This window comes from Ursus americanus, chromosome 4 (genome assembly GCF_024610735.1).
Source record: "Ursus americanus isolate L20-20 chromosome 4, mUrsAme1.1.p, whole genome shotgun sequence".
NCBI classification, from domain to species: domain Eukaryota; kingdom Metazoa; phylum Chordata; class Mammalia; order Carnivora; family Ursidae; genus Ursus; species Ursus americanus.
In genome coordinates, this window is record NC_142130.1 from 27,086,402 (window position 1) to 27,106,033 (window position 19,632).

The following is a 19,632-nucleotide window of genomic DNA, read 5'->3' on the forward strand; positions in this document are numbered from 1 at the left end:
GAAATTAGAATACTGGAGAGCAGAGAAAGATAAGAATGATTACAACGTCTGCATTTATAGCCCACATGTCACAGTTCAGTATTTATAGGTTTGTGAGTGACAACCTTCCCAGTATAGCAATGTTAATTCTGAAGTCTCTGTCAGTTTCACTGACACAGCACTGTGCACCTGACCGAGGCTGAAACTACTCACCATTACCATAGATGATCATTGCATTTAAGGGTCCAAAATATACACCAATAAATCAGTTTGGGTTTCTGATTATAATCACCCTAAATCTTATTTTGAAATACTCTAGTGAGTTTCCTTTTAACAAATCCTAGTGCATTTTAGCTTCCCAAATATGATTTGTAATTATCTGAGCTAGACTAAAACCTCAGGGAGAAGTGATGGGTCTGAAGCTGAACACAATACTAAATGTATACTTAAATTTTCCAGAGCCCAAGCTCCTATTCCTACTTAAATACCATGATCAAAGAAATAGATAAAATAAATATAGAGAAGAGTAGGAGAGGGAAAGAGAAAGACTGAGAGAAAGAGAATAAGAGAGAGAGTGGGGGGAGAGATTAAAGAGAGGCTTGGGAAAATGTTCAGTGGAAAATCTAGAAATGATGTAAGAGAAAGCAAAGGCAGGGATTGGAGTAAGGGGTGTATAACTGAGACTATAAAAACTCAGAGAGAAAACTCACCATCAGGGCTGAGTTTGGGAGAAACTGCACAGACAGGACTCTAAAGTTAGAATCTCCTCATTTTTCACAAGGTAAGTTAAATATAAAAGCTATGAGAAAAATTTAGGGTTTTTTTCCTTTGAGCTACTTTTTTTAAATTTTCACATACTTCTTAAATGTTTTGATTATATCTTGATTTTGAATGTTTATTGGTAATATTTCCCTCTCTAAACCGAGTGGAAAATCTAAGAAGATATTTTTGTAATACAAAATTAAGGTGGAGCTAATTGTTCAGACATTTCATAGCTATTGGATTATTTGTTGCTTTTATTTCCCATTTCAAAACAAAGGGAAAGACAACTCAAGATAATGATTCTCTATATATGTTAATAGTATTAATTTTGCTTTCATTGAAGATATTCAATTTAGTAAATGTTTAAATGTATAAAAGTGGTCTACTTTTAAAAGCCTAGGTAGAAAAGAAAGGTTTTCTCTTATCTTTATTTCTATCAAAGTTGGAGCTTACGAAATATCCCTAAATTAATCAGATTCTAAAGTCCACATTCTGTATTCCTCAAACCTAAAGCACCCTCTGTTTTTCTTCTTGTAAAACTCAAATATACAGGTATGACATTAATAACAGTTTAGAGTAGGCTTAAATCTCCTCTATTCTTTTGTATTTGAAGTGCTCTTGCTATTAAATGATTGGATTAAGAGTTAATCTGAAGCATACATTTAAGTTATGTTCAAGAACAAATTTAAAACTTTGTTTCAGGTTTTGATCCGTAGGAATAGCATACACTCAATAAATTCAGTTTACCGATGCAAAATATTGCTCCTTCAGATTACAATGATAGATGCTATAGGTTTAGGAATGTGATTATTTGTTTCTAAGTTATCTTTTTAGAAATTAAATAATTTTAACAATAATTTGTGATGATTGTAATGCCCATGTTAGCTATAAAATTGATAGGTCTCCCCAAAAACATCAGGCACGGTGTGTGTCTTGTCTTTACTTTGGTACTAGTCTTCAGCACTCTTCCAGAATTTTTCTGAGGAAACTCTCCCATGGATATGAATTCAAGTCTCCTCTTTGTAAGTGAATTGCACTGTGATGTCACTCAATAAGGTATTTAAAGTTCACATTTGTTTCCCCCCCTTACTTCTCAGAGTTTTGAACGGATTCCTAGATAATGAATTGTGGGCAGTAGAGAAGCAGATATGTTTAGTAGACTAGATTTTGGGTCCTCAGGACTATAATTTTAACTTCCTATTCAAATACTTCCAATGATTTGAACCTTTGATTAGTAAAATCAGACTAACTGAACTTGTCCCAAAGGAATAGAACTCAAAGTAAGCAGTCCCAAAATACTATCCCAACTCTGTCACTACGTAGTTTATAACTTCAGGCAAGTCTTAAGCACAGAGTAGGGCTCAGTAATATCCTGTTATTATGGAAAGAGACAAAAGAGCTGGAAGTACCAGGGATACTGAGTGGGAGAATGACCAAGGGAAGCTCCCACATCATCCAGTTTTCCTATATTAGAGAATGAAGACTCAGTTTCACAGTATCTTGGGGTTAATCTTTACACATCACCTAATTTAATCTTCTTGCCTATATTTTCTCTGCTGACATCCCTACCTAACAGACAACTTTTGCTTAGAGATTCTGGTGTCCTCGGAGGAACATGAGTTTTGGGGTCAGGAAACCAGACTTCTAATCCCAGTCCTGACTTCAGCACCTTTCACTCAGGCTTCCCAGGGCTTCATTCTTCTGTGGAGACCCGGAGGTAATGAAAGGTGAGCCCCAAGTTCCCTACTAGCCCTGGGCACCTCTCTACACAGGCCAACTCCCCTGTCCCTGAGATCTCTCTGGTTTAGAGGTCTCTTTTAACTGAGCCCTCCCTTTTCTTTTGCCAGATAGTTCTCAGGGTCCCTCTCTGGAGCAGTAGTTAGCATCACCTGTCGGTAATTTCCCGGGGCCTTGGTTGGTTTGAACTGGCTGTAGCCCACCCTTACCCTTATCAATGTCCCATCAGCTCAGACCTCAGCCCAAGGCTGCTCCCACAGCAACAGTTCCTCTGCCCTGCCTCACTGGGCTCCCTCCTCTTCTTTGTCAGTCTTAAGTCTCTCCTTCATCTCCTCCCCCTTGGCCAACTTAACTGTCTCTGAGCCTTGCTCTCTCTATCTGTTGAGAGTGTTAAATTTGACGGTTTCCAATGACCATCCCCTCCCTTTCTAAAATTCTATGTTCCCATGACACATAAGGCTGTAACCATGTGGAAAATGCACTTTTATTTTTCTTTGTTGTTTTTAAAGATTTTATTTATTTATTTGACAGAGAGGGCACAAGCAGGGGGAGTGGCAGGTAGAGGGAGAGGGAGAAGCAGGCTCCCTGCTGAGCAAGGAGCCAGATGCAGGGCTCCATCCCACGGTCCTGGGATCATGTCCTGAATGGAAGGCAGGCGCTTGACTTGACCGACTGAGCCACCCAGGCACCCCTAAAAACATGAACTTTTAAAATACCATCCATGCCGCTAATGGCAATTTGGCTGTTGACGCACCAAGTTAGAGCTATGGTTCCCGTGGGACCACTTTGGTGTTTGCATTTCCCTGTAAGCTCTGACTTGTCTGTCCACACCAGGGCCCTAAGAGGCATGCCTTCTTCCTCTGCCTTCTCTGCAGTCCATCCCTTCCCAGCTCTTCCAATGCTGTGTAAGCTGAGGTCTGGTGACAAGATCCTTCATTCCCATAATGCCCATGGTGGTTCTGCTTTCATGACACAGCTGACTATGCTATACTGTCAATATCACAAAAACTCGTGAAAATCATGATCCTAACAACATAGAAATTTAAAAAAAACAATCAATAAAGATATCTTATGAACTATAAAACAAAAATATGTATCATATAAAATTATATTAAAATTCAATTAAAAATTCATTTTTGTTACTATAGAAATTGAATAATTATGTTTTGAGTATAACTGAGATTAATTCCTTTTGTTTCTTCCTATTATGATATTCTATTGCATGCTAATATTTTCATAGAAATATTTCATAGAAATATTATTGCTGAAATTAATGATAATGCATAATATACTGTAACATCAAATGTTGGAGTGGTTGCCACTTATAACTCTGGCAAACTTTCTTCCCTTAATATTACTTTATTATAATTTATTTTTTACCACTTTGTCATAATTCTAGATTTCAAATAATTTTGTTCCTTTAAATGAACAAGGATAAAAAAATATTTTTCATAACATAAAAATGTAGTATGGCATACTTTGTTAAGTTGCCAGATTTGGAAGGCAATATCAGGATAATGATAGCTATTATTTGCATAATTAATTTGTGCTAGTCACTTGTACTATTTGTAATCCTTATAATAAACCCACAAAGTAAACCTTTGCCCCATATTCCTGATGAAAATATTAAAAACAGAGAGGCTGAGTAGCATGCCCAGTTAAGAGTCGTATCTGTGTAACTTAAGGACCGACCTCTTTCTACTAATTGACTTCATTGTATTAGAAGGTATACGCGTGCGACCCCTGGGTGGCTGTGGGTTGAGTGTCTGTCTTCAGCTCAGGTCGTGATCCAAGGGTTCCCGCATTGGGAACCTAGCCTGTCCCTCCCCCTGCCTGTGCTCTTTCTCTCTCTCTCTGACAAATAAATAAATAAAATCTTAAAAAAAAAAAGTATACACACAGTACAGGGAGTTAGGATACCAATATTCTAAAGTAACTCAGCTTATCTCAGTGCATCTATTTTAAAAAGTACAATTATAATATTTTTCATGTAGATCTGGCATGATTGATGTGGTGATGAAAGGAGATAAATTAATCTCAAAATAATAAAGTACTATGCAAATGTTTAAAAAATGGTTACTTACAACAATTGTACTTGAAAGAAATGGAAGCATTCCAGGAAGAGTCTGCTGTTGCAGGAAGAAATCCAGGGACATCAGGGCAAGTGGTCAAGGGGTCTCCACTTTGACCAGGCTGGGAGTAACTGGAGGACAGGGAGGGTGTCTTACTCACTTTTATATTCCTGGTGTTTGATATATAGTATATACCTAATAAGTGCATCCTGTTGAGTATGATAAAATTTACACTTTTGGCCCTTCATGTACATTTTAGACAGTATTTTTAATTGATTATATGGGCTAGCTTAACGTTGTTAAAATGTAAGTTAATATTTTTTTTGAAATATTATATGTAGATACAAAATGGGGGTAAAAGGTAAAGGAGGTGGTAACATTCCACAATATCCTGAGGCTTATATGTGCCATCTTTAATTGAATTTTTATCCTTTGAAAGCCTTTTTATGCCAGATAAAAATTCCCCATGTATCAAATGGCCAAGCAGCACATTTATGTACAAGTCTCCAGCTTTTCCCTATCCATAATTTTAAAGATCCTTGTTTTTCTCATTATAAAATATTAGAATTAAACAATAAATCCCCTTAGCAGAATTATCTACGCTAATACACTAAAGGGTTTTTTTTTATTTCCAGGTCACATCGTTTTATTTCAAGAAACTTGCATTAATTCAGGGATCTAAGCACAAATTAAGGTTTGATAAGGAGAAATCTTAAACTCTACTAGGATAATTATTGGAGAATATTGATTCATGTTGCTTTCATTATAATGAGAATCTGAGATGTGAAACATTAATGGATTTACTGGGATTCTGGCATGAACTTCACATATTACTGTGGTTGTACAACTTGAGCATATCTCTGCCCCTCTCTGAGCCTTAGTTTCCATACCAATAAAGCTGGAATGTTAATATCTGCTCTGCATTCCTATTTACCTCCCACGTAAGGCCGCTTCATTCATTTATCATTCGTTCATTCAGCACATCACGTTGACTCTAAATACTTCGTTAAATATATTCACCTGGGCTTTTTATTAATGCAGTCTTCCTTTTAAATGTCATTGTAGATTTCCTTGTTAAATTTTTTCAAGAAAGAGACTACTAGTATGATTGAAAAGTCCAACCAAGCTAAAGAGATTTAACAACAAAATTTTTGAAATTTTCAAAGGCAATAGTGTCTAAAAAAAGAATGAAAAGAGTGCCAAATAGAATAAAACCAATTAACACATGTATAATGGTAAATTATCCTTCTTCCTGATTCATAGCATTCAGAGAAAGTCCTTTTAAAAATGCAGGTGTTTACCACATGAAGAACATGTCATCCGTAAACATTTTACTGTATAAGCAGTTTGTTTTGGAAATGGAAAAATGTTTTAGACTTTTACAAACCGGTTATACTTGAAGGAGCATGAAACTGAGAGTCTGAAAATGTAAGTTGTTTTTCTGGCTCTTCGAACTGGCTCTGAGATTTTGGAAAACGTACTATTGCCGACTGAAGAGCAATGAGAAATGAGAAAGAACACATTCCTGATATTTTAATTAAAACAAAAAAAATGGAAAATGTTAAACTGCTGTCTCAATTTGCATCTTTCTTTCCATATCATACTCAAAACATAAAGCAACATACCCACCACACAATTTACTGAAAATAACAAATTTTACAAAGAGAATTTCAAATAAATGCCTCAGCAACACAAACCTTTTTCTCCAATATATTTTTGTGATTTTATATATATATATATATATATATATATATATATATATAAATTGATGGAAGCTACAACTTTTAATTCAAAATGCTTTGGGGTGAAAATCCTCAGTGATTTTAAGTCTTTTATTTATGACGATCTGAAAGCAATTCCCCACTCCTAAAGTTCTAAGTGCCACAGGTACATTGAGTTCTCTTGTTTGTGGGGCCAGATTCAGCAGAGGCAGGGAACTGAAGCTCTAGGAAGCAGAGACCCCCACCTCACCCAGTCTGAGTCTCTCCTTCCAGCAGGCAAGTGTCAGGAGCACCTGGCTACATCACTTTTCAAAGAAAACTAGTAGCAACCTTCTTACCACTCTGTTCAAATAGTGCCACTCATTGAAATACCAAAATTGTCTACATAATATATCCTCTTGGTTGTTTAACATACATGTTGCACCTTTTGATTCTTGAAATAAGTGTTGCAGATTGTCTTTATGAATGCCCCCAAATTTTCAGTTCGCTATCTGGTTGCTGAGTATAAGCTTGCTGTTCCCTGGAAGGATTTGGCTTCAAAGATCTGCCTTCAGCTCAATTATGATTCCCTTGATACCACGTTATTAATCTTTTCACATTATCTTAGAGCTTACAAAAACTCATGTACAATTTAAAGTTCCCATTGAAAAGTTTTTACCTATCATAAAATAAGGATAAAAATGGTAGGGTGTTTTTTTCTTAAATAATTGTACCTTTATACATTTGTAGTAAATACTATTAAATATAAGATTAAATACACTTATTACTCTTATTCAGCAATCCTAAACCAAATCCATAATGTTTATGTAAATTTAAATAATTTTCAATTAATTAAAATTGAAATGTGAATTCATAAAGTGAGTTTTATCAGACAATTCTGGCAATCTAAGCATCTTATTCAGGGTCACCAGACCAATAAAATAGCAAGCAAGGACGCTTCTCTCTATCCTTCAAATCTAATTCTGAGCTTTTTCTTCACCACCACAGAAATATTTTTCTAATGTTCTTGAATCCCTATTTATTGACTGAAAGAGTTATATTTTTAAAATACTGAGCATAATGACTTAAGCATGATGAAAAAAAACGAGTAAAAACAAGTGAGCATTTGAAAGTACATCAGATGTGCCATATTTCATCCATTCTGATGCACATTTTAACATCTCGGAAATTGGAATGAGTCTTACACTGGATAGCATATCATAATTTAATTCGTAGCATTTTTTTCTTTTAAAATACATGTATAAAATGGGATCTCTTACTATAAATGACATCTTAAAATGAAAGACTTGGAGCCCTTCCCTTTCCAGCTGCAAATACTTTAAATTCAAGAGGAACATGTTTATGTCAAAACCTAGATGCAATCTTAGGCGCAGACTGGCTGATTTGAGGGACAGCAGAAAGGCCTTTCTAGCTAAACCTTCACCAACTATTATCATTACCTACACTGTGTGCACTTACACCAGAAAAGAGACAGACTCACCAACAGACTTTAAAAAGCTAGAAGTAACATTAGATGTCATTTAGATCGAACCCATTTCACTCGGCCTAGAGAGGAAAGGGTTTGCCCAAGTGATATGGTTGAGCCAAGGCAGGGCCCGAGTCTCTCCAGACCTGGAGCAGGTCTCTTTCTGTTACAGTGAAGCACACAGACTTTGTGTTAAGCATTGTCCCTTTTAGGTCCTCTTTTGAAATAAAAAATGATAGTCATTCTGTTATCGACTCTTCCGGAAGCTTTCCTTTGTTAACAAAAGACCTGGGTGACTATAACTTATGGAGCAGGGTACCGGACACACTGAACTTACTCTGTTTTACAGACTTGCTCAGGGCCAAGCTGACTCACCAATTGCTTAGGTGACCGCCATCGCTTTCTAAGAAGACAGTGAACAGTGCGGGGAAGGCAGGCACACAAAACAGTCATTTCATAGTGTCGGAACCAGGGACCCTTTCCCACATGTCCTAAATGTTTTTAAATCTCATTTACGAAAATATGAAGGTTTAATTAGTTTGTCAGTCCTCTATCCTTTATCGTTAAGCCCTTTATTTTTAGTTTTTATTGAAAATGAGGTGCGGTAAAGTCTATTTTGAATATTTCCAATCAAGTAACTAGGGTAAATTAAAAACTCCCCAAGGTACCAAGGTTCACCCTCAAACTCAGTACTCTTGAGACTTCCTAACAGATACTAACCATAAGTCAGCCATTGATGATAAAGTCTCAGGTTGAAGAGAAATGTTCTCAGTCACCACAGTAGTTTGGTTTTTTCCAACACCAGCCCTCAAGACAGTTTAAAAGTGTGATTCAGAAGTGTATGTGATCAGATATTGACTCACATTGTTTCTCTTTTCAGCTTAACCTCTCACTCTAACACCTCCCCTCATTAGTGTTTGCTTTCTCTTTTCTATCTGTGGTTCTCTCAATCTCTTCTTTTTTTCCATCCCAGCCCACATGAGAGACTTTTTTTAAATAATAACAATGACTCATCACCTCACCAATTCTCAACAATGCAAACATCTTTCTTCATTTTAACAGAATTCTCATTTAATTCTAGCCTAAATATAATTAAATAATTTCTTTGCCACCGTACTTTCAGAGCCTTTAATATGTCAATATACACGCTCAATGTTCCTTCGGGGAATATACAATATAGGTTGCGTCCCAAACTTAAATGACAAAACTTCACCCCCCGCCCCCGCCACCACCTTGTCAGTGCCACTCCAGCTACAGATTGGAGGATTCCTTTGGGATATAATTCTGACATGTGGAAAAGTCTTTGAACAAAGTTTGAAAAGTCACGCCATGTGAATGCTTGTTTATTTAGCAGTATTATTTAAAATGTGAAAATGCAGGAACATAGTAGACCAATTGGCTGACAATGAAGTACGCACCTAACTTTGTATGGCAGATCCCACTCTCGCAGTCTCTTTCGAAGCTCCTCACTAGCCGGAGGAATATTATTCAAAAATCACTCAATCCAAGTTACTGATGTCCTGAAAATATTGCAAACATGTCCACTCCGGTGTATTCCTACAATGAAAATCCTTCAGTGTTCTTTCTGTGATTTGGAGTGTACATGGGGGCAACTAGACTTTAAATCATAGGTTATATTTATCCACTATCAACAAAATAGGGAAATGGAGCTGAACCTACTCTTTTCCTTCCCTCCCTATAATTTCCTCTGTTTCTAATTTTGTGGCAATCAAGTTTCAACAAGTTAATCAAATGTCTTTTGTGTGGCAGGTGCCAGAGTGTTTGTTTTCATTAGTGTACCAACTCCCATATTTAGGAACTTGGCCTTTTGGTTAACTGGCTACAAGCATGGGTTTAAACCATTAAATGTGTGTATTTAAACTCAGCATTTATTTTTACATCTCCCTATCCAAATAATCAGGATGTGGTTATCTGTAAGATGACACATTACGACTCGTTTCCTATATACACCCAAGCACAAAAATATATGCCTCAAACATAATCATCAATATTATAAATGCCCATCATCCTGTGCCATTTATAATACTGGAGAGATGGAGAGAAACCTGGTTTGTAAAAGGTACATAAAAATAGTTAAAGGAAATCTGCATGGAAAGACTTATAAAATTGGGCAGTTTCACACTTTGTAACCTGTTTTTAACATGATAAAAAATGAGGAAGAAAAACATCACAATTGTAGTTTATCTTTGATTGAATAAGAGAGCTATTTTTAAAAAATAAAGATATGCCAGAAATATAAAATCATTTTTAAAATAGTTAAAGTTTTGATATCTCTTCCTTTACATTGAGGAAAGTTAAAGAGACAGCAGCATAATCAGAAGGAAAAAAATATGATTCTGTGGCAGATATTGTAAGAATAGGTAATGTGGTTTTTGTTGGTATTTTTACCTGATAACTGTTGCATTCTTGTTATTTTTCTACTGTCTCAATTTAGAGTCAGTCATGATTTATTGTTTTTTGATACTTACAAAAATACTCAGCTCAGATATCAATTTGTCAGAAAGAGAACACAGAATTTACTGCCCCCTTCCAGAAAGGTGGAATATAGAGAAGTAACTAGCGGTTAACATTACAAGAGTCCAAAATATTTATTGGTGGCATACTGAAGAACTAGTTTAGACTATATAACATGAAAATTAAAGTTATATTTGATAAATGTTATTAACAACACTAAAATATGTTTATGCCCATTTTAAATGCTAATAGACATGGTTAACACAGATGCTACCCTGTCGGTATAAAACACTTATTTGTCTATATTCTAGCAGATAGTCTTTATTGCTAAAATCTACCCTGAGGTTTCACAGTAACAGGATTATAAGGAAGTGTTGTAAAAAAAAATCTTGGGTCACACCAAACCGAATGTAGTTACTAAAGAGATACTTAGTATCAGTGTTCTTTCACTTAAAATTATAAATATATTATAGGATAAAAAAGTTCACACAGATCAATTCAATCCTCCCAAAGGTCTTTTGAGGTGAGAATTACTCCTTGCTTCATGAATACGAAAAATAAAGCTCAAGTAGATTAAATGATGGCGCATCCAACATCGCTAATACTGAAGCCACGAGGAGACTCCAATCTGGTTCTTCAGCTCCATCTAAGCATCCCATCCTTTGTGATCCCAGCAGCTTTCTGAAGGATTTTTTTATGGAAATAAAAGTTTCCTGAGACTTCTCACTCATACTGTATGACCTGGTTTGGGGGCGGGGGGGGGGGACGGACTTTTCCAAAACCATGTATCAAGTGGTGAAGTCAGGCCCATTCTATTGTAATCCACAGCCTGCGAGCTTCCCTAAACCACGCAATGCCTCACCTTTACCAGCAAAGTGGCAACTAGCAGACCTGTTATAGACCATAGATTAGCATTCATTGTCTGTATAGTGGATTTTAATATAAAAAATCATAAATGTATAAATGACATCTTTGTGATTACTACACAGAATTAATAAATGTACTATTTAGACATATTTGCTTTAAAATATATATAGAGAGATATATAGATATATATAGATATAGATTAAAACTAAGTCCTGGGGCACCTGAGTGGCTCAGTCAGTTAAGCATCTGCCTTTGGCTCAGGTCATGATCCCAGGGTCCTGGCATCTAGCCCCAGTCAGGGAGCCTATTAATCCCTCTCCCTTTGCCTGCCTCTCCCCTTACTTGTGCTCTTTCTCTCTCTGTCAAATAAATAAAATCTTTGGAAAAAAAAAACACTAAGTCCCTATGTTTCCCCCATAATCTTATTTACTTCCTTCCCTCCAGAGAAGCAATCATAGTCATGAATCAAGTTCTATTGGTTTATACTTTAAATATGTGTATAGATTTCAAAATACATAAAATTGCTTTGTGTATCTACAATTTAGGTAAATATATATTGTTCTACAACTTCCCATTTCCTCGCAAAGTGGCTTCATTGAAATCCATGCTCATAAATAGACATAACATTTAAGTCATTTGTTTTAATAGTAGATACAGATATATTTAAGTCATTTGTTCTAGGGGTGCCTGGGTGGCTCAGTCGTTAAAAGTCTGCCTTCGGCTCGGGGGGGGGGGGGGTGATCCCAGAATCCTAGGATCAAGCCCCACATTGGGCTCCCTGCTGGGAGCCTGCTTCTTCCTCTCCCACTCCCCTGCTTGTGTTCCCTCTCTCGCTGGCTCTCTCTATCTCTCTCTCTCTGTCAAATAAATAAAGAAAATCTTAAAAAAATAAATAAATAAAAAGTCATTTGTTCTAAGTCCATACTATGGATATACCTCAATTGATAAACCCATTTCCTCCTCAGTGGAGTACTTGGGTTGATTCCAGTTTTTTATCACTGTGAGCAATGAGTCTATGAACTTTCAGATATATATCTCCATAGAAACATGTAAGAGTTCCATTGGAATACATACCAAGAAGTGAAATATATGTTTGATAGGTAAGACATGATCATTTTCAACTTTTCTGGATATTGTCTAATTTTCTCCAAGTGATTGGATTCGTTTCCAACCCCACTAGCATCACTTGTGTTTTACTGTTTCCAAGCACCACTCTCACATTTGCAATGTTCACTTTGAATTTTTGCCAACCTGCTGGATCTCTATCTTTTTTTCTGCATTAAATAAGTTGCATGTACTTTTGGATAATGTATTTTTGGATGTTTATTTTCTATTAGGTTATTTCCTTTTCTATGAAGTGCCCATTCATAACTTTGGCCATTTTTTTACTTAATTGTTAATTAATTGTTATTTTTAAAATTTTACTTATCAGGTTTTAAATATTTCAAATGCTAATCTTTCTTTTATATATTATATTGAAAATATATTTCATTTTGTACCTTTTGGATCTTAAAAAATCCTTACATAACACAAGGACATAAATATATTTACTTATTGGATATGTGGTGTTTTTGAATTTGTGAATTTAAATGCTTTTAGACACAGCACATTTTCTCAGGTTCACACTGACCTCACTGGACCTTATTTTCTAAAACCTGGCCAATTTCACACATTTCCCCTAGATATATGAGGTTATAATCCTTGGATTAGATAGTCAAATAATAAGATTACACAAACTAGATTTCTCAAACTTTTGTTAGTTCAAATTATGATTAAAGCTATACCACCCCAGTCTAGGTTTCCATGGAAATGAAGCCTTAATAGAATTCATTCCAGGAGACTGACAGCTTCTATTAAGTATTATTTGAGTTTTGCAGAGATGCACTCCAGCATCTAGAAGCTGAATAATTTGGTTTATCACCTGCGTCTAACAAGCTTTACCAAAGCTTTTGTTTTTTATCTTTATATGCCAGACTAATAAATGTTGACCTGATGTTTGTGACCCTCAGATGCTGGACTGGAGATCGGCAAATGCACATTTTATTCTGGCCGTGACGTTGGTGCTGTGGGGTGCAGGAAGAGTATGCTCAGTGGATGCAGCAACAGAGGTAATGGAAATAGCTTAAGGGACCATATATTTTTTATGAACATAAGCCATTTCTACTTATGTCAGAAGCAGGTGCTGCTGACAAATAGAGGCCTTGATAGCACAAAATCAAGGAAACAGACTTTTTTTCCTATTGTCTTGACTTCATTGTAGATTCAGAGAAGGCCGGTTATCTGAATGTTAAAAAATGAACTGGAAGTAACAAAGATGGGCATTCCTTGAGCAAAAGAGCATTAGGAGAAAATTCGTTATCATTTCAGCCATATTTTTTATTAAATCAATTACATCAGGATGAAGTGCTTTTGTGTGAAATTTGAAGCTGTTTTGTGTCAAAATTTGAGTTGTTTTGGCCAAAGTTTGTATGACTGTACAAATGTTTTGTTGCTGCCATGACTAAAGTACACAGGAAAAGAAATGCGAGGATGTCTCCACACAGAGAAACATTAATGTGGCTCATTTGTTCTTATTAGAAAGTGTTCTCTGTATTTCATAAATAACAAGTGAGAATCGGAAATGCATTTTACTGAAGGCAAGTTTTACTTGAGTTCCATGATTTTTTTTTTTCCTGAGGATTAAGAACATCTTTAAAAAGGAACACACTCTATTTTGTACGTGCGGCAGTTGGAAGAAGGAAAACATATTTTTTGGAGGATGCACTGAGAGATAATAAAAGATCTCCTATCTTTGCCCTTTGAAAGTTTGTCTGCTGCTCTTTAGAGTTTCTTTCTCATGATTATTGCACCCTTCCCTTCCCCAGTTTCTAAGTCATTAAGCTGATGTAGGAGAGTGATAGACGTTGAGATTTTAGGCGGAGTTTGTGGACATTATGGAATCTGCACTAGAAATACCAAGAGCTATGAGAGATTTCTTATTTTCTTTCTACAGGATGAGAGTGTGTTTGGGATAATTAGCTTCATGGCAGTATTCAGATGGAAGAGAAAAGCAGGTTATGAAGTGCTTAAGAGTGTACATACAATTAAGCAGTGAGAGGAGCTGATGTAAGTCACTACTGATGGGAATCAGAAAGAGCAAGAGCAAGAGAGGTTTTCTAGGAAGAACTGACCAGACTTAGCACAAATTTGGTTGGTTTAGGAAAGGGGAGGCTCAATAGCTTTGAGTATAGTTGTCAGACTATTTGTATTTCACAAGAGGGTTGCAGGAGCCAATGATGAAAAGGCTTGGAGAATGCCACTCTTTCGTTCTGTTGGGGAAAAATGAAGAACATAGAAAGAGAATGGAAGAAATAATCTAAGAAGAAAGACAGGAAGTGAAGAAAAAGAGTCTTGCCAAGACCAAGAGCTTGGCACAAGAAGCAATGTGACTTATAGTGGGGCAGGGGGGAGGTCCCTGGAGCTAGTTTCTTCCCACAAGGGAATATTCTCACTCTCTTAGAAAAGAAGTAATATCCCCCAAACTCCACAATGACTAAAGATAGTTCATAGGAACACATTTTAAAATGCTGTGATCGGGCTTAGGAAAGGAAAAGACACCCACGCTTTTATGCTTTGAATGAAGTGCAAAGTGGCAATATATGTAACAAACAAGAAATTTTACATGGGAGGATAAAGTCATTGGGATAGTTCTGACTCACTGTAGACACTCATTAACATGTGGTAAAACATCACATGGAAAGAGATGGTAAACTTCCTGAGGCCAGAGACTGGATTTTGTTCATTTTTTTATCCGTCAGGTCTAATGCAAAACCTGGTACATGGTGGGTGCTTAATTGCTTGAATCAATAAGGTGTGAATGAGCGGTGAAAAGATAACAGTGTGAAGTTTGCATTTTCAAAATTCATTCAATAAATATTTAGAAATTTACTGAATACTAAGTATGAGCAAAATACTGGCCTAAGCATGACTAAGCGAACAAATAAAAGACTAAGTAGACATACTCAGGTTACTCACGATCTAATAAGCAACACAAATATATAGTAACCAATCCAATACAGGGGACAATGTAATGAGTACAATGATGAAAGATAGATAAAGTGCTATTGGAATGATAAGGAGGGATGCAGCTGTTACTGGGAAAGAATCTAAAAGAATGATCAGTTAATATACTAAATTTTAGAGGCAGGCCTGTAGTTTTTCCTTTTTTCCTGCGTGGTGTGTGTGTGTGTGTGTGTGTGTGTGTGTGTGTGTTGTTTTAATTGTGTTTAGACATACCTCATCTCTATGCATTTTTGTCCCCGTAGGTCTTTTTCTAGGGACATAAATCCATAAGAAATCATGTTTCATGACAGGCAGGTCAGCTAAAGGTAGCAAAAGCCAAATGCCGATGATTATATATATTTAAGGGGTTTTTTCTGAACAAATGGAATCACCTTTCTTGCCCTCTAGGCTTTTGATTCTGGAGTCATAGATGTGCAGTCACCGCCCACAGTCAGGGAGGAGAAATCAGGTACTAATCTGGCAGCGAAACTCTTGCTTCTTGATGAACTTGTGTCTCTGGAGAACGATGTAATTGAAACAAAGAAGAAAAGGAGCTTCTCAGGTTTTGGGTCTCCCCTAGACAGACTCTCTGCTGGCTCTGTCGATCATAAAGGTAAACAGAGGTAAGTGAACTCTTGGAGGAGGAATATTTTTATTTTTAATTCTTCCATTCTAATTTGAGAAACAGAATTCCACAGAAAAAATATAATGGAAACCTTGTAGGTAAACATATTTGACAGTGTTTTAGCTAACTTGTGAGTTCAATAGTATGATTTTGGAAATAATGGTTTAGAAAGCAAAATGACTGCTACAGTGTGCATTGATATTCTTGTCATACTTTCCGGAGGAAGCTTCCACTGCATGCAAATGTAAAATAGTTACTATAAGACATTACAGCCTTGTGAAATGAGGGGGGTTGTGTGTATTATGGGATAAATGTTATGGCCACTTGAGTCCTTCAATTTAACAGAGGTAACCAGAATTCCATTTCTATTTTCATCTATGATACAAAGCTTTCCAGAATGTGAATGAGCCCACTTTCATATACCGAGAGGTAGTGAAGATCTCTCAGGACTTGGAGTCAGAAAATGTGTTTAAATCAAATTTGTGAACATTTCTAGCCATGTGACTCGTACAAGAATCTTACTCCCTGTGATCTTCAACTAACTTATCTGTAAAATGGGGATAATTACTTAACCTCTACAAAACTCAAATGAGTACTTTGTAGGCTATTATAATAGATTTAGAGTGATTAAGTCTCCTTTTTATCATTGAGTAACTATCAATTTAAATTTTAAGCAGTCGTTTCGATCTTGATTCATTTTCCACCTCCTCGGTCTTTGTTCCTGATGCTCAAGAGACCACCCAATTACCAAGGTCAGGAACCTGAGGAATTTACTAGGATTCCTTTTGCTTACTTCAAACATTCCATTTTTCGTGACATTCTTCAAATCCTATGTGCTTTGTATCTTAAATATTTCCAGAATATCTTTTCCCATTAAGGCTTTCCTAATTCTGGCCTCAATTATCCTTTTCATATTTGTCTTTTCCTCCAGTCTTTCATCATCTCCACCTCTACCACCATCATTACCTCTTTAGCACCAAGGTGTCCTCTGCTCTGCTATCAGAGGGATCATTTAACACCAAAATCTTTTGGTGAAATGTTCCCATTGCTTACAAGATGAAAGAAAACTCCTCAGCAAACCGTACAAAGAATTTCAACATCTGACACCCCTTTTGTCATGCACTCATTTCCATGTCTTTGCCCCAGTCTCACCTGCTTACTTGGAGTTCCGGGACTTGTCATGTGTGTTCATGGTCTCATGATTTTGCTGTGCTCCAGGACTCAGCATACAGGATGCAATTTGCTAGACTTCTCTTCTGAGAGTCTCCAAGCTACGTGAGGAAATAAAATCACCATTTGGGGACTATAATTTATCACACCTGTACTTGAAAAATAATCCCTCACCTATATTTTGAAATTCAGACCCTATTTTTTTTCTTTTTTCTTTTTTTTTTTTTTTAAGATTTTATTTATTTATTTGACAGAGATAGAGACAGCCAGCGAGAGAGGGAACACAAGCAGGGGGAGTGGGAGAGGAAGAAGCAGGCTCATAGCAGAGGAGCCTGATGTGGGGCTCGATCCCATAACACCAGGATCACGCCCTGAGCCGAAGGCAGGCACTTAACCGCTGTGCCACCCAGGCGCCCCTCAGACCCTATTTTAATTAAACACATACAAATTAGTCCCACTTATTGTTCTAGACATTGTGTTGGCTCCTGTTGAAAACAGGAGGAAGGTATAGTCTCTTTCCTTCAAAGAAATCACATGCTAATAAGAAATATGAAAATATTGATAATGAATTATAACGTAAAGCAAGAAGAGAGATGTTTATGAAGCGATTTCTAAAGGCCATGGAATTCCAAGGAATCAGTGGAATTTTAGAGGAGAAAATATTGTGCCTTCTAATAAATGTGATTTCTCTGATTCCTGGGTCTTGCAAATAGTCTATTAAATAATTGAAAAATCAATATATAGATGTTATATGTAAATATTTAAATATAAATTTATAATAGCATAAATACATAGCTTATATACCAAATACATATGGCATTGATTTCATAAATACATATAATCTATATTGAGGTTTCGTCCTAACAATTTCTTCAGGAAGTATCTGAAGGGGAGACCATATTGGGAGATATAATCTATCTCACATAGCTCAGCTTGCAAGAAAAAAAAAGGGAGATTAGCAAGCATTTCATACCCATTTGAACAGATTTTCACTATAAAGGCTAAAAATAAGCTGTTATAAACATTTTAAAAATTAGGGAATATTGTTCCCCTGAGCACTTCTTGCGAAACTGCTAGATGAGTTTCTTTGGACGAAATGACTGGAGAGATATCAGCACAAGAATTGGTATGAGCATAACTGGAATTAAAGTGAAATGATGGTTACAAGGAAAAGAGTGCTGCATGTTATGATTACACAGATCCATCTGACAACATAGATTCATCAAATATCTAGCAGGGCAGGAACAATAGTGAGAACATTTACAATTTGGAATGAGTTTTGATTGTTTCATGGCTACTCACTGGGAATCAGAGTTATCACTACAAATAGTTGCTTGGAGGCATGGCCAAGAAGGAAAAAAGATTACAAACTGAATTTAACAAATATTTTACTAAAAAAGAAAACAGCTGAAAAGAGCAAAGACTAAGATTTTCATATAAAAGTATTAGAGTAAAAAAAGTAAGAAGAAAAATTAAAACTTTCCCATAAAAAAGACATTAAAAACTTTATATAAAATAACATATATAAATATAACATTTAACACATGATAGATTCTAAAAAATACTGATTATATTAATAAATGTAAATAGATGTAACTTGCCTATTAAAATGCAAGTATTTTTAGATTGTCTGATAAAGGAAAACCCAACACTCTTCTGTGTTTAAGATACATATCTACAAATAAAGATATTTAGAAAGGCTGGCACTAAAAGAATGGACAAATTATATCGGGAAAAATTAAAGGAAAATAAATTATAAACAAATAATAAGTTAAAAATTTTAGAAGAGTGCAATAGTATTTATCAGAGAGAAACCACAGGGAATGCTAAGAAATAGAAACATATTAAGAATAGGAGACTTTAATTCATTTTTTAAATCCAAGGGAGATTATATATTTAAAATTTATAGAAGACATACACAATATAATCCATAAAACAGATTTTATAGATCTACTTTGAACCCTGAATTTCAGTAATAGAAAATATAGATTCTTCTCAAGTGCATATGGCTTATTCACAATATTTACTGTATCTGAGGTGACAAACCCTCTAGAAATTCTAAAGAACAGATATATCAAAAAAGTACTGACTAACTAAAATACAATAAACTAGAACTTAATAACAAAACCAGAAAACCAGTGGCACTTTTACCTAGGAAGTATAAACCATATTGTTAAATAGCTGTTGGGTCAAAGAAGAATACAAAATAAAATTACATACTTTATTGAAAATAATAATAATGAAAATGTAATATTAGGGGCAGGTAAAGCAAATATCAGATAAAAATCATGATTATACCAATAAAAATAAAAAGTAAAAATAAAGCAAGTGACACACAAGAAAATTTAGAAAGAACAACAAAACAAGCCAGGAAAAGCCAGGGGAGAAAATTTAAAAAAGCAGAAACTAGGAACAATGACAAAAGTTGAAATCAATGTTTGTGAAGCATGACATAAGATAAAAGAAATAAATGCAAAGCTGTGTTTCTTAAATCAAGAAAAATACAAGCCACTAGTTAACCTAATTAAGAAAAAAGTAGATGAAGCAAATTCACAAAATTAGAAATGACAAGATGGAAACACCAAAATAGAGAATGTTTAAAAAGAGAGCAACTTTGGTCAACTGTATATAAATAAATCAAAGACCTGAAAAAAAAGGATAAAATTTTGGAAAAATATCATTTACAGACACTGACCCCAAAAGAGATAAATGGTCCAA

At 35.6% G+C, this 19,632-nt stretch overlaps 1 protein-coding gene across 1 annotated transcript in view; it reads left to right on the forward strand.

The window, feature by feature from the left end:
• Window positions 1–693: 693 nt before the first annotated feature.
• OSTN (osteocrin) overlaps window positions 694–19,632 on the forward strand; it is a 42,860-nt gene continuing 23,921 nt past the window's right edge. The window contains exons 1-3 of the mRNA XM_045811215.2: window positions 694–760; window positions 13,088–13,186; window positions 15,528–15,742. Of these exons, the coding sequence (XP_045667171.2) occupies window positions 13,088–13,186; window positions 15,528–15,742 (314 nt within the window). The 5' untranslated portion in view covers window positions 694–760. The remainder of the gene's footprint in view (window positions 761–13,087; window positions 13,187–15,527; window positions 15,743–19,632) is intronic.